This window comes from Aedes albopictus, chromosome 2 (assembly GCF_035046485.1).
Source record: "Aedes albopictus strain Foshan chromosome 2, AalbF5, whole genome shotgun sequence".
In the NCBI taxonomy this organism is placed as follows: domain Eukaryota; kingdom Metazoa; phylum Arthropoda; class Insecta; order Diptera; family Culicidae; genus Aedes; species Aedes albopictus.
The window spans coordinates 28996779-29013609 of record NC_085137.1 but is presented as its reverse complement, the minus strand read 5'-3'; the positions used below and the strand labels follow the sequence as shown (position 1 = coordinate 29013609).

Genomic DNA, 16831 nt, shown 5'->3' with positions numbered 1-16831 from the left:
TTTCATGAGAAATCCCCCCAGTTATTTCTCCATGCCAATGATTCATGTAATGATTACTGAAAATATTCTTACAGATTTTCTGGGAAATATGGTTATAAAACTTCAGAAAAACAACCATTGGTAAAATTATTTGAAAATTCTGTTAACTAACTAATTGAACTTATCTCCGTAAAGCAGATCGTTTGTGGATTTATGAAAATCCCTGAAACTCAATTTAATATTTTTGAAAACGAAATCAAGCTGAACATTAAATTCAGAAAAGAAAAAAAAAAAAGAAAAAAATACTGTAACATTTCTTGAAGAAATACCAGCATCATTTATGTTAGGAATTTGAAATGTTATTTCTAACTGCTGTGCTGGTCTCAGTTAGATTCTTGAAATGCAAAATGTGTTCGTACGTATACTTGTAGAAGAAAAAGAAAATTTGGAAAATTTTTGGGCAAAACCCATTGAAATTCTTGAAGAAACACACGAATGACAAACACCTGCTTAGTATATCGACAAACGAACAGTTTTTAACGGTGTCCGGCCATTTGGCCGTATGCCGTTTGGCAGAACGCCGTTTGTCCGAACGCCATTTGGCCGAATGCCGTTTGGCCGAAGCGTGATCAAAAGAATTCAGAAGAAGTTTTTGACATTCTAACTGCCAATATGATCATCAGAAATATTTCCTTCTTTTAATCATAGGCTATTCTTTCTAGTTTTGACATTCAGAGATAAGTTGGAGTTGAAACTGCATATATTTTATCACTGATTGTTCCCTCTTTGATTCATAGGCTATTCTTTCAAGTTATACTGAGGCTGGAAACAGTGGTATGGTCACTTGAGTACATCATTCATTTTTCGGCCAAATGGCGTTCGGCCAAATGACCCGGAACCGTTTTAACGATGTTATTCATTTATATGTTAAAATAACTTAAGAATTGAAATAACCAAGGTTGCAACCATTCATTTGCAAAGATTTGCATTCATTTGCTATTATCTCAGTTCAGAAGCATGCTATCGAAAAACAATGTATGGATGAATTTAACCTTGTAGTTTTATCTGAAAGTTTGCCGAATAACATTGGGGTCGCACACGCATTCCAAAGTCGTGAGCGAGCTGTGAAGGCAACTTTCCACAGCGTGAATGAAATTTACATTCACCGCGTGGAGAGTTGCCTTCACAGCTCGCTCATGACTTTGGTATACGTTTGCGACCCCAATGTTATTCGGAAAACTTTCAGATAGAACTACAAGGTTAAATTCATCCATACATTGTTTTTCAATAGCATGCTTCTGAACTGAGATAATAGCAAATGAATGTAAATCTTTGCAAATGAATGGTCGCAACCTTGGAAATAACGAAAATTGAACAGTATATGTTCAAGCATATCTCCATTTAACGATAATTAAAGGTTTTACATTCTTCACAGTTTACTATAAATTCGATTCATTTGTTGTTGAAGGTATCGCACGACAATGTTCTGGTCATAACTGTTAGTAGTAACCACGCATGATACATTCATCAAGTTGCAGAGAGAAGGAAATAGAGGAAAGTACCCGATCCGAGCGGGATCCGAACCCGTCGACTCAGGATTGGCGATCTGAAGCCTTATCCACAAGGTCAACTGGATTTCCTATCTTACGTCTATTATTGAATCTTCTGTAGGACTTATATGACAATAAGTTCACTGTAATCATTTCAATTGGCATGACGTTATCCCTCCTTTTGGCAATTTTTGGGCAATTTTTTTACCCAAACCGTACACTACGTCAGCGAGTTGCTGCCAACGTGATGCAAAAGGAAGTTTAAGCGGTAAAATAGAAACATCTCTAGCTTAACTACCTGTACCTATGCAAACATTAACAATTCTGAGTGTGCAAATGTCAAATCACAGTGAAGAAGCGTTCTGATTAAGATGGAGTTTGTATAATTTCACCACGTGGATTACTTCAATCAAATTACTCGTATTTCTTCATTGAAAACATCTTCTTGAACCGGGCTGAAAGTCTCTCTAATAAAGACAAATCAATCAATCTTCTTGAACCACAATTTGTGGTGGATGCGAGGATCAATCAAGAGCTGACGTCCGATATACTTCTAAGAAACATTCGTTCAACATAAAGTGTAATCATGCCGCCTGGTCGGTAACAGCACTTTATGCTGAGCGAGAAGGGTGACGTAGTCACTAACGCGCCTAGCCTCTTGATTAGTTAAGTGAGCCTAATAAACGGATTCAACTTCTAACCATCGTAGTGTCACCTACGTTATTTTGTATATCACTGCTGACGTTGATTCCAGCAACAAGTAAATTATTACAATTGTCACAACTGGGGAAAAATCAACCTTTGAAGTCGTAAAAATTTGCCTGGTTAAACACTATACTGGAATGCTTACCAACAACCGGCCTTATAAAATGTCTGCGAAATAACGTTCAGTCTTCATTCGATAAGCAACAATGAAAGCTATAACTTCAGGTAAGCGCCAAGGTTCATCTGAACTTTTTCGTCAACAACTAATTTTGAATATTTCCGACCAGTTCTTTCAATATCGGCCTTCATGGCAATTAGCCAGGCACAAGCCAACAACTATTGTTACCCATCGTTGTGCTCCAGCGGAGATTCCCACATAGCTTGCAATGGACTTACAACTCTGAGCAGCAATTGCGGTGCCGATGCGTCCGAGGTTACAATGTGCAGTACTAAACAACAGCTGATCGTTGACTTGCACAACAAAATACGTAGCAAAGTTGCTATGGGACAGCAGTACAACGGTGCCAATCAGCGCTTCAGTCAAGCCGCCAGGATGGCTACTATGGTAATAGATTGGTAGTTCTATCTGGTATTATGTTATTCAACATGGTTGTTCTTTTGAAGCAATGGGATCCGGAGCTAGCTTATATCGCTGCCACCAACGCCAGACGTTGCGTTTTCGGTCACGACCGTTGTCACAATACGGCCACTATGAAATACGTTGGACAGAATATTGCGATCAAGTCGTACTACGGGATGACGTTCAGCAATGAAGAACTTCTGACGGGTTTCATCAACAACTGGTTCAGCGAGTATAAGGTCACCATGCCGCATCATATTGCATCATATCCTGCTACCTACAGAGGGTAGGTTATAAAAACTTCTGAAGTTCGGTGATTTTATAACGTTTTCTCTTCCAGTCCTACTATTGGGCACTTTACGCAGATGGTATCGGATGAAACCAGCAGAATCGGATGTGCCATGGTGAGCTATAAGAGGGGTAATTACATCAACAAGCTGTTTGTGTGCAACTATGGACTCACAAATATAATCAATCATCCGGTTTATGTGGCTGGCAATGTGTGCTCTAGATGCAACTCCGGATGCAATAGCCAATATCCAGGACTGTGCAGTACGTCTGAGATCGTCAGAAACAATATATGAACAATTCACAATCGAAAATTGCCAAGTGCAATTTGTTAACCGTACAGCTGATGCAATGCTCGAAAAAAAAAACGTAAATAAAAGTCTGATGTGAAAGTTAAATAGTTGTTATGTAACGTTTCAAAACTCCATGCTTTACCACAGTAGCTGCTCAGAATATATGGTGATTATTTGAAAGAATGAGTGACCCAACTTTACCATATTGCAGAATTTGGGTTTATAAATCGAATGAAGTTGCGCCACTGAATTCGCAGTTAATTCAGAACCCAATTCAGCAATAGGACTGGTCTCAAGTGCTATTACTTGGGTATTGATCAACATATTCAAATAGTTGATAATATTTGATAGCTAGGGCTATTTAAAAACTTCATCTTACATTCATAACACAACAAACATTTTTGCTGTACAAAGGCTGAATAATCCGTTCTTAAGGCGAAACTGGAAGCATTTCCACATTTTTTTGGTTTTTGATTTTTTATTAAATATCGAAGCATTATTTTTTAAATCGGTTATCGGTACATGTAGAGCATGGATCAAGGTATCTTCTGAAGTTTTTGGTGGTGGAAAAAGTTTTCCATTTTTGCAGAAACCATTTTTTTTTGTGAAATTGTATTCAAAAATGGTTTCTGCAAAAACGAAAAACATTTTCCACCACGAAAAAAAAAATCAAGAGATACCTTGATCCATACTCTGCATGTGCACGAAAAGCGATTTTGAAAATATTGCTTTGTTATTTAAAAAAAATAATCAAACACCAAAAAGTGAGGAAATGGATCCAGTTTCGCCTTGACTCCTTTAGAAATTTCTCCGGGAAATCGTTCAGAAAATTTTCTAGGTGTTCATTTAGAAAATACTCCTTTGATCCTCAGATGAGATTCAAAAGTTTCTCGCCGAAATTTGTTCAAGCGGTTCCTTCAGAAATTCTTTAAAAGAAATTCTCCCAAGATACAATCTTGGCATTCATAAGAAACTTCCTAATGAATGTCTGCAGGTTGCCTAAGGAATGTCTGAGTACCGATTGCACGCTTCCTCTACAAAAAGATGCATATGAAAGAAATAAGTTCCATATGACGGTGTTTTTTTTTTTACTAATGCATAACCGTCCTTCTTAGGAAGAATCTGCAACAAATTTGAAGAAATTTTCGGTTGTGTAAGTTTTCAACTGTGAGATTCATTGAATTAAATCAGATTTCAGGATTCTCTGGTTCTTCATTTGTATGACTCTCTAATCGTTTTTTTTTACATTTAGTATATTATTTGATATCATGATTCTCAAATTTTCTAAATATTTCATTCTCTGATTCTCTGATTTCCTGGATTATCTGGTGTTCTTTCATTTTCATTTTCATTTTGCAGCAGTTGGTGGGGCAATAAGAGCGCAAGTCAATCCAATGCCGAAGATCAAGGAGGGGTAATGGCCGTAATAGTCCGTGCGGACCACATGAACACCATCGGAAGGGTAATCACGGTGTGCCTGCTAGAACAAAATTAATTTTAAAAAATCGGTATCGCTAAAACACCCACCAAACGAAAGCTGAAGGTCCCCTCTTTCATTTGAGACTAAGATGAGAAAGTTCTATCGGCGGGTCTAGAACAATTTTTTTTTTTTTTTTCAAATATTACTATCTTTGAGACTTGTGTTTTTTCTCTTTTTAACCTTGAGTGTAGCCAAATGGGCTTGTATGAGGTCGCCCATTAGTAACGTGTCCTTTTAAAAGAGTAAATGGGTCAAATCAAAAATTGAAAATTTCCCTTGCACAATGTTGCTTAGACATAAAATGCAAAAAAAATATATTTAAGGCAGTTGAAATAGAATTTCAGCAGTATTTGGGCATACAAATAAACTTTGCCTTTTATACATGTAAAAGTAGTTATTGCGGCTGCAATTTTCTTAGTTTTTATTGACAGTGTCTCATGATTTAAAAGTTTTACGATCGAAGTAGGCCGAGTAATGTCAACCAAAATAGAACATACATCAAAGTAGCTCGGATCACGGGGTACAACATTTGGAAGGTAATCCATTTCGGAAAACTAAAAGTTTTTTGATGATGCAATTTAAATCGATCAAAAGCATGAATAAAACAATCTAGATCCCTACACCAATTTCATTAACGTGAAGGTCTATCTTATATTCTTGTATGCCGTGGCTCGGATGCAGTACAGCTCCTTACTTAAAAAAAAACAACTACGACAAGAACCCCCTAAGTGACGAGGAAAACCAAACCAAAGAGTATGTATTGTGTTTGAAGAAGTTTGTTTCCGCCACAATTATCATCGAAAGCAGTTAATATTCACAGTTTTAGATTTGTTTAGTAAAATTGTCTAATAACGGATGATTAGACATAAAAATTATTAGTAACCGTATATCTTTGTAAACAGGTAGCCTTACTCAACTGACAAAAATAGAATAATTAATGCTACATAGCCAACGGTTGCACAATATATATGTACTAAGAACAATGTGCTAATCTGTCGGTTATCAACAGTTTGATCTTCTGCTAGTATCATGACATTATAGACGAGTTAGCAACTTTCCATTTAATTCTATACAGCTTTATTGACATATACACATGTTTTACATTAAAGTACATATGTCTGAGCACATACATAATCATCAGAACGGATTGAAAATGTCTTAACTTCCCAAGTAGCACCTGCAACTAAAATGGAAATGATCATCGTTGCAAACATGTTGCAACTGAGTTTTCATGAAACAAACGAAATTAAAACCTAATAAAATCCTGTTGTTAATGCCAAACTGAGGTATAACACTTTTATAACAACTAGCAAAACAAAAACAAACGTCATCATTAGTCGAAACTTGCGAAACCAATTTAGAACTAAAGTATAATCTGTTTGTTTCAACGAATCTTAGTTACAACCGTTTACAAACCAAATCAACCAAAACATTGATTCTGATTGTTATAAACATGTTGCACCTGGAACTTATTTAGAACATAACGAACAATTTTGACAGGAGAGGTAGAAGTTCCAAAATGTGCGGCAAAATGTTTTTGTGATCCTGAAAAATATAAAATGCACTATGAAAAAACCAAAATGTTTCAAAAATAACGAAATTATGTACACATAAGTAACTTTTTCTTCATACATTTATCGACATATTCCAAATTTTATAAAATTAAAGTGGTAAAATAGAAAAAAAATCTGATTGGAAGTACAATGTTGACCCAATAAAAAAAATCATTTTCGCAGTAATTTTTACAATGGGTTTACAGTTTTTACAAGAAAAAAACGTGAAATTTTCCTTACGTAATAAATGGACAGCCTCTTGTCGACATAAATGGAAAGTACACGACCAAGTGTCTGCTTTTTTGGTTATCTATGTCCTACACGGAAAATTTAAACTACCTTATGTTGGGTCGATTTTACCCTAAAATGAGTATATCAAATAAATTAGTTGCCCAAAATTAGGTTGTTTTTTCCTCTCTCCCCCTCCGATGTTGTCGTAAATAAACAGAGATGCGTCTATCCAACGGGGGTCCTTGATGCCAATAAGCCAATTTTGGGTAAATGTAGATTTACCCAAATTTGGGTTGAATGAAGGTGGTCTTGGGTTGAATTTACCTACTCTTGAGTATATTTTTTTGCTAGAGGTAAAGGCAATTTACCTTGCGTGAGTCGATTCACTCAAATGTTGACTTATTGGGCCATACTATGGGATTGTGTTAAAAGAATCAAATTTAGGGTAGTTTGGCGGTTCCGTGTACCGCGTGCAGTATTGTTGTACTTTGTCAATGCGGATTCCCATAGACATGATTTAGCAAATAGCATTTTTCTAAATTCTAAAATTAATTTTCAGCATTTTGCGGGTGCATTAAATAAGCTGCTGAAATGTACTCCGTCAAAGCAATATGGCGAGTTAATTTTTACCACAAATGCCTAAATTTGCCCTCGCAAAATGATAGGTAGACTGAGGCGCGTTGAGAATACGGAGCCAAAATGCGTGACTTACCGATAAATCTGGAGCGGCACACAAATTGACGTTCTCGGTCAGCCTTATTTGCCAAGTTATTTGCGGTATATTTGTGCACACAATTATTGATCACATGAACAAAACTGTGGGTGCATAGTAACTGGCAGTGACGAATGTGGTGACTACTGACTAGTTGTCGAATCGGTCACAATTTGTAAGTTGTAAGTTGTAAGTTGTAAGTTGTATCTTGGTTATAAGTCGATTGCGTATTAAAACCGTTTATATCACGAATGGATGTTTTATATTGGCTCCACCTCTTGCGCTTTTTTAGTTGTAATTTAGTCGTTAATAAGACGATTGGTTCAAATGGCATAACTTTCAATATAGTTGCATACAAATTACAGGAACTTGTTAATGTCCAAGTGTGTTGCTTGGGTTGTTCTTGTTTCTGATATTGTTATATTATAACAACTTTTTCTGAAAGATATCAGAGACAGCTGTTAGTACTACCCCACCAAAAAAAGTTCGGACTTGCTCATTTAAATTTATCTCATTCAATGGTGAGAATATACCCATTAGATTTACTCTCTATGAGTTTAAATATTATTTGAAACCTTCTACAAGGAGTTGCGGCCCTTCTTGTTTGTGAAATATGTAGTATTGCAAAAACTACAACTTCTCATAAAGGGCAAACGTGGCCGATCTAGCGCTACTACCGATGACGCAGAAAGAAATTGCTCGTTGGAGTTGTGTTCTAGATGCTACAGGGAGATGATCAAAGGCAAACAACTTGTTTGCACTAAAGCTGAAGTACATTGAAACTTGTTAAACATTATTCAGACTTCTCATAAAGTTGCTGCGGTTGCTGAATATTTACGGGCAAAACCCAGAGATCAAGCTGATCAGATGAAGCTCTCAAATATTCATGAACTGCCATCCAGATGGAAACCGGCGTCAACGAGTGACCAGAACAGTAAACCGATTTTGTTCACCGATGATTTACAAAGGCGTAGGTATCCAGCATAACCATGCTGAGGATGACAGGTTCGATTCCTGGTCAGTCCAGGACCTTTTCGTGAAGGAAATTTCCTCGACCTTAATGAGCATGCAGTATTTTCGTGCAAGTCTCACGCTATACACAAGCAAAATAGTAATTGGCAGGAGAAGTTTTTAGTTGAAAACTGTGAAAGTGCTTGTAAGAGATAAAATAAGAAAATTTCAAACAAATCGAACAATTTCATTTATTCTTATTATATCTCCTACAGTGCTCATATAAAAAGCTAAGAAGCAGGCTTTGTCCCTGTAGGGGTGTTATGTCAAGAAGAAGAAGAAGAAGAAGACAAAAGAAAACATGTGTCTTGAGTACCAGACGCGCATTGAAGTTGAGAACCTGTTTGAGGAGAATATATGACGAAGTCACACCCCGAAATTTCAAGAGCACAAATCTGAAGAACCAAATGACGGTATGTGCTGTAAAGTTGATCGATTGGTGACCTGCTGGTAACAGTCAAATAAGAGACCCTAAAGTCGTATACGCATCTGTCATAGGATGCAAACACATTATTGGAATTCAAAGGAACAGCATATAACTCGATTTTATACTCACTGTTCTAGTACTTTCACCACACTGTCCATAAACACAAAACTGTCATCTGCTGGATTTCCCATTCACATGGGACTATTATGCTTTTATGGGTAGAATAATAAACATAATATAAAAAATATACCGTTGAAAAATCATGTTTGCAATGGAAAACAGTGTTTCTCATAAATGTGCTCTACGAAAAAATGAAAAAATATCATATTTTTTCCAAAAAAAAAAAAAAATGTTCTAGACCCGCCGATAGAACTTTCTCATTTAAGTCTCAAATGAAAAAGGGGACCCTCAGCTTTCGTTTGGTGGGTGTCCAAGCGATACCGATTTTTTTAAATTAATGTTGTCCACCAGACACACCGTGGTAATGGTATAGGTTGGGGAAAGGTATTGGACTAGACTTGAGACACAATAATGCAAATACGTCAGAAAGTGTGAAATTGGTTTCTGTATTCTGTAGTAAGGTTCATGTTGTATGTTAGGTCCTTGTCAATTTGTCAGTTAGTTGCCTTAGATTCCCAACTTAAGTAGCGTTACTGTTTTGCCCCATATCAAATATGTAGTCTCTACTCTATTGAAGTGTTATATCAAGTAATTATGTTCATTATGTCAGTAATTGCTGGTCACAATATTTTTGCGTCATTTATTGCAGGTTATTATTTATGATAAGTAGTAATTTTCGTCAAAAATGTCCAGACTAATTGGTCTCATTGATAACGCATTAGCTTCAAAACTAATAAACATTTGCACTTAACAGGATTTGCTCCTAGATCCTGGCAATATACGGCTAAATCTTCGAATTGTTTTGTCAGCCATACTAGTTTTTCTTGTAGAAAACATGTCATACTCCCTCACTTTTCATATAATACGAACATTTAAAAGCGTAAAAATGCCTTCCTTGTCATACATAAGTAATGTTGTCCAGCTTAGTCAGAGAAGTAGATAATCAGTTTTCGTCGAGTCGAGACGCATAGTACTCAACAAAGCATCTTAAGTTATTGATCACGCGTTAGCTTCGGAACTATAAGCACAATTAAGTGTTACAACTCGGCCCGGGAGTTAGTACGGACTTGACAATATCAATGCTATTCCACAAATTTGCAAATAAGAGAATTAGCGCTTTTGAAAAGAAGAAAACTACTTGAAAACTAGTTATTCATTCGTACGCGTAACATTAGTTAACTTTTCATTTACAATGCGAAAAAACGAAGTACAATTTCCCATCCACTTAGTTTCCTGATAAATTATTGTTTCCCGCCGTATGTTAGTTATTTACCTTTGCACGCTTAGAATTCAGGTTCCACGGAGAGTATTTTACATTTGTTTACTTACATATGTCGATGATACTTCCCCCATAGATTGTGTTTGTTAATTTCTGGTTGTCTTTCGAAGATCTTCCATATGTTAATCTGAAAAAAGCTTGTGCTCATGCACCGTTCATGTTGCGCAAGGGTGCGAACCATGCAACATTTTATAGAGACAAACAAAGAAGGAAAAATTGATTAGTAATTATTATGTGAATAGTGTACAATAGCAGTAGTGACTAATAGCAGTAGCTGTTTTAGTATTGGTGTGTATGTGATCAACAAGAAAAAAAGTCACGAATATATTGTATTTGCAGCATAGCTGGGCCTTTAAAAATTTCAACATTTAGGATGCCGAACTATCTGGGCAGTGGTAACCATCTCGGGCATCCCCCTGTCACAACCCAATCAACATCGAACCAACTGACCCAAATTCCCGTGCTCGGGTAGATAATGCAAGTAACTCACCGCGCAAAAGAAATATGGTCAACCAGTCGAACCGGCCGAGCAACAGCAGAAAAATGTCCAAAATAGAGGCCCCTCCCTAATGGTCCAACTACCCTATATCGACTAATTATTTCCTCAATGTGGTCCACGTCCTCTCGCAGTCATGTGTAACTATACTTTTACTTAAACTTTATGAATAAATTTTGAAACTAATAAATACAGTAATGAAAATAATGTTTAGAGTTGAAATGAGCACAAATCTGTATTACAAATTATTTAATATTTAAGTTTTTTTTTACATTTATTCGCTTTATCAACTTCAATTTTGACTGCGAGACGATGGAAGGTGATTCATACAAGAACGCTTATCGGATGGCACTTTATCCGATGAAGTCTGTCGAAGTATAATTCCCCTTCCTTTGCTTAAATCCGCCACCCAAAGCACGCACCCAGTCGGCCATTGAGGAAGCCGTTGACTATTGGATCGAATTATCCTGGGACATAAGTGGCTTTGATGGTCACTCCTGTCGCACCCATTAATCTAATGTTGTTATATCAGAAAAAATACAATAAAGTAATAAAGAGATATGTTGTAACAACACTAGCAACAACTGAAACAAGAGGGCCCTCAGAAGCACTCTTCCCTAGACAATATTGATCCAAAGCCCAGGGATTTCCTGGATTATCTGGTGTTCTTGATCTCAAAGTCTCTTTTTCTTCGAATCTCATTTTTCTTGACTCCTCAATATCTTTAGTGTTTTTTAATTCTATTAGTTCTCCATATTTTTGATTCTCGGATTTTTTAATTATCGATTTCTCTGATTATCTGGTTTTTAGCATTCTTAATTACTTTACATGGTTTACTTGATTTTGTGAATTTCTTCTGAAGTTTTAATTGCGATCGGCAATTTCTTCAGCATTTTTACGAGAGTTTCTGCGGTTATTCCTTAGAAAGTTTGATTACCAATTCCATTGGGATTTCCCTCGGCATTTTTTTTTGTTTTTTTTTTCTGCAATTCTTGAAAATTCTCTCAAAAATGATTTTGTGAATTCTTTTTGCAACTTCAATTTGATTTCTTTAAACAATTTGACCGTCATTTTTTCAGTAATAATTTTAAGAATTTCTGCAGCAATTTCTTTGGTAATTTTCCCGAATATTTCTGTAGAAATTCTCAAAAGTTTTCAAGCCTTCTTTAAGTTCCGCAGTTCTTTAAAGAATGTCTTTTTGTTTTTTTTTCCAATTTTGATTCGGTTATTGCTTTGGAAATTTCTCAATATATTACTTTTAAAATTCTTTGGGAAACTTCTTTAGTAATTGCGCGAGCATATTCTTTGGAATTTATTTGACAAACATTTTCGAGGTTTTTCCCTGGATTTTTTTTAGAAAAATCTCTCAACAATTGCTTTTCAATTCTTTTGGAAATTCATTCCGCAATTCCAATAATTTTTAAGAATTCTTTCGCAAAGTAGTTTGATGATTCCTGGGGTAATGTCTATGGATATTACCTCAGCAACTCTTTGGGAATCATTTTCGGAAATGCACTATGGACTTGATTCAGTACACTAACGATTTTCTCGAAATTACGCATTGTGCTTTTGGAAAGATTCTTCTGTCCTGGTCAACATTTAAAAAATTCTTTAAAAAAATCGGTCGATTACTACACCGACATTTTTTTTTAAATTCCTCCGTTAATTCATTTAGAAATATTTCAAAAATTCCTTTAGAAACGTCTTCTGCTTTTTGGAATAAATTTTCACAATGCCTGTGGAAATGGTTTCTAATTTTTTAAAGAATTCGTTTGAAACGTTTTTCGGAAACTTCTCCAGGAATTCCCTTTGCGAATGTCTCCGGCATTTTGTTTTGATATTCATTTCATTCGGCAATTCTGTTGGGCATTTTTTTATTGAAAATTCTGCGGGAACTCCTTTAGAAATCCCATCGGCAATATTCTTGGTAATTGATTCTGTTTTCCGTTCCGTTTTGAGCATCCTACGTTAATTATTTTAGAAAATTCCCAACTTATCTGGTAATTCCATTGTTAAAGCAATTATCATTGTGGATTCTTAAATTTCCAGAAGTATGACCAAAGGAACCCACAAGGAGATTGCTGGAAGAATTTCCAAGGATAAAATTGATGAAATTGTGAAAGAATTCCTAAATATCCAAGGAACTTCCAGAGGGGTTGCAGAAAATGTTTTCCAAGCAATCTAAAAAAAAACTCGCTTAAGATTTTTTAGAGGGATTGCGGAAGGAATTTTTCAATAAATTCCAAAAGGAGTTCGCCAAAAATATGCCAAATAAACATGGTATTATGTTTTATGGCTTTATGTTTTCACTCAGTTGAGTCTTACATAAAGATTTAGCAGTTTTCGAATTTAGTCCGAGTCAAACAACATATAATTATCGACATGATGGAAAGAAGTTGTTATGTTTAAAAGCAAATTCAATGTGAGAATGATATTTATTTTTTGAAAATTTTATTATGACTATGAATTTTTGGGTTTTTCGATTTTCAAATTTACTAACTTATTCTAATCCTTTTTTTCTTCGATTGACCGATTTTATTTGATTTTTTATTTTCCCTTTATTAGGATTACGATATCATATCGATAAATAACCGAACCCCTGTCTTGAAATCGTAGTGGATCTATCACTTCATTCTTAAGACAATGGACATTCAAAACGCAAACCACCTTCCAAGGCCCATTAAAATTACCCAAACGACCAAATTCATGTCATCCACTTCACTCCCAGCAAGCTAATCACGCACTTCACTTCCTCTCAAATCAACCTGAAAACATGAAAATTAACATAATGCTTCCGGTTCCGTAGATACCATCGTGCTCAGCACGCGAATTGGCATACTAAAACCCAAATTGGCCTTCATGAGATGTCGCGCGATTCGCGCGCCCATCCACTTTAGAGTGTCTACTCCTACTCTAGTCTAGAAGTAGGTACCAAACCAATTGACAATGGAACTGAACCGCAAGCAATTAGCACCCCAACCTGATCATGATCATCTCCGCTCGTCAGTCAGTCAAGTCAGTCAAGCAAGTGGCTGTCAGGTGCCTCGACAGCTCGCTCAATTTAGCTACCACTGCACCTCTTTGACTCGGAGATGAAGGTAGGTAATTTATAATTGTCTTGTCATAGCGGCGCCCCACTTAGCTGGTGTCTTCCAAGTGTAAGTAGTGTACTCTGGAGGAGGCTTTCAAGTGTGCGCAAACACTCTTCAACGCCATCCATGGCACCTAAGTGCACGAAACAAATTTAGATCAAAGTGATTGAACTCGCGGCTTCGGTGGCCACGTTCCGGGTAGGAAAGGATTACGAACGAGGAACAGGGTTTTTTGTTACAAAAAAGCTGCAGAATTGCCTAATTTCTCGCGTCAAAAAAAAAAAAAAAATATAAAATTAAAAAAAAAGTGAAACCATTGGAAAAAAAAACTGTACAGTGATATAGTTGAAAACAAAAAAAAATGAAATTGTATCATTCTATGAGCTTTTCATGAGAATGAAAGCTTGTGAAGAAGTTGAAACAAAATTTGTTTCTATCAGAATATTGAGATCAAAATTGTGTGCAAATTAACAAAAAATAAAAAAAAAAATAAACAGAGAGGGACGGTGAAGTTTATTGTTAGTTGCTAGAAATTTCACGCATTCCTTTTTGTAATTGTTTATATAATAAGCTTGATTAAACATTTGATTCTATCGAGTTATTACAAATAAAAATCTTAACTAGTTGAAAAAGAGGAAAAAAAAATAAAAGAAAAATAATTTTAAAAGTATGTTGCTGGGAACACACGTTTCATTCATATTTTTGTTATCCACTCCAAATCGGGATTCAACCACATGTACCGCGCGCATTCTTCCATAAGAAGCAGACCCAGAAATCGCTGGTCTAGAACAAACCACCATGAATTATACCTTCTCAACCGAGAGCTGTGGCGCAACAGGTGCTGCTTGGCAGGCTTGGTCTTGGTCTGGATCTCGGGTGGTTACTACTGAAAGTGCATTTACCTTTCGCACCTCTTTATTGTTGTTACACCAGGCAGCCAGCCGGCATTATTGGCGGCCGCCACCATAGGTTGGGTCTTACCTGGAACGAGAAAAGATGAAAATGAAGAAAATTAGTTTACAATTGTGGTTTTTCATCCCTCCAGATTGGCGGGGAGGCACAGGGTGGAAGACTTTAATTAATATCTATATATACCGGGGAAGGAACTACGGCTTGGTTCGATTCGGTTGAGGCAATAGCTAGGAGATGTAATCTTCGATTGTCTGTCTGTCTATGTTTTTGCCTGTGTGTGTGTGAGTTTAATGAGTAAGGCTTTGCGGATGTTTGATGATGATTTGTTTCGAGAACGAGATTTTCTACGGTTATTGCCAAGCTTCTATCGATTGGGAACAGGGGCAGGCAGAGCAAAAAATAAGGCTTGGCGATCGGCGTCGATAGTGGAGTTGATTGTTTTGCAACAATGTTGCATCTGTTGGAAGGGCAGGGAAAAGCTAGTCGGACCGTCAATTATTGTCCAGGAATTGCGGAATCGCTGAATCTACTTCGTTGGCGGGAATTGGAAAACGACCTTTAATTAAAGCTTTAGCGTAGATAAATCAGGCCATGGGCAAATGCGGAGAGATTCACATCAAAACTTTAATGTCTATAATAATGAAAAAAAAATCTACAAAATTACAAATCCATACGTATTTTCCAAATTCACTCAGAAAACTTCTCTGAGGAGTCCTACATTCAGTTGCTCAGAATATTTGGTAGAAAAACTTGGGATTTGACAAGAAACGTCCAGGAGTTTCTCCCGAAAAAATATTTAAAATATTTGTTTTGCTTTCCGGTGACTTATTTTTTCAGAATTTTCTCCCGTTTTGTTATTAGAACTTCTTAATTCGATTATTCTAAATGGAATGTCTCGTGGAATTTTCACCAGCCAGACTTTATCGGGAAACATAGAACATAGAACAAAAAAAAAACAAAAAACCGCTGTATCTTTCCCCTGAAGAAGACACCATCCAAAATGTGTCGAAACGTTGGGATATATAACAACTATTTTTGATTTGTCAAAACTGCGTAGCCATTATATCCGAATAATCATTCACTTCCTTGGCCATACAGTATTATCGGATGTGCCACACGATATGCGAAAGCAAAATAGACAATTGGCAATAGAAGATTTAAAATGACTGTAGAATAGCAGAACCCTTTGCGACCTGTTTGTTTTAACGTTTTTATATAGTTTTGAAGCCCAAAACCATTAAAACCATCTATTTCTAGATGATGATGGATATTTTTTTACGGATGCGCTAAGTCATCTAAACTGTTCTTGAGTGTACATTATGAAGTTTATGGATGTGATAGTAACTTTTACATCATAAAATGCGGCGATATGTAATCTATCATGTCCAGTAAATCTTTTGAAAGCTTAGTAAACATTTTGATATCAACTGCGATGTTCCAGGTCATCCAAACCATCATGGAATTTGAAATATAGGATGTACAGCGGCTAGAGTTTATTTTATGGTTACATAGAGTTATGTTACATGATCAACTAGACTTATTGGAGTTTATAGAATATTAACAGAGACTATGAGATACTTTACAGATATTCAGGTGTATCCAAACTGTTTTGCAATTAAGAACAAGAGACTGTATAAAATACTTAGAGGATTTCCTGCAAACGTTGGAACTTTATGGAACTGTTTTTTATTTCAGAACTACAAGGTCATGCTATTTATCAGTATTGTCATCACAAACTCCTGCTAGACGTATTCTATTCACTTATGTTTACTGAATTAATTAGGTTGTAGACACTCATGAGCACATTTGAAATTTGGTAGATCTTAGATCTACATCTAAAATATCAAATATACTAGGATAGCAATTATGCCTGTAATAAGAATATTTCAATTACTGGATGTCGTTCGGCTTATATTTTAAGTATGGAGCATAGAATCTACAACTTTAACAAATTTTCCATGTATAAAGAAACTGTGGTCAATCAGTCATGTGTCGTCCCATGGTAGGCATTACACAACAATAGGCTTCTTTAACGGTGTTGAGATAATTCCATATTCTCAATCTGCACGCCAAACTGAGTCGAAATCCAAATTTTCATAATTTTTTGTGCCCGGGAACCTATT

The 16831-nt window shown here is 36.1% G+C and overlaps 2 protein-coding genes across 3 annotated transcripts in view; both read left to right on the top strand.

The window, feature by feature from the left end:
- The window catches only part of LOC109402335 (protein Shroom), an 835627-nt gene that overhangs the window by 682932 nt on the left and 135864 nt on the right, over nucleotides 1-16831 (top strand). The gene's annotated exons all lie outside the window — the stretch shown is intronic.
- Nucleotides 1153-14828, top strand: LOC115267561 (antigen 5 like allergen Cul n 1-like). Its single transcript, XM_029874641.2, has 4 exons — nucleotides 1153-2459; nucleotides 2522-2799; nucleotides 2859-3100; nucleotides 3155-14828. The coding sequence occupies exons 1-4, from the start codon at nucleotides 2441-2443 to the stop codon at nucleotides 3396-3398; spliced, it is 783 nt and encodes a 260-aa protein (XP_029730501.2). The 5' UTR covers nucleotides 1153-2440; the 3' UTR covers nucleotides 3399-14828.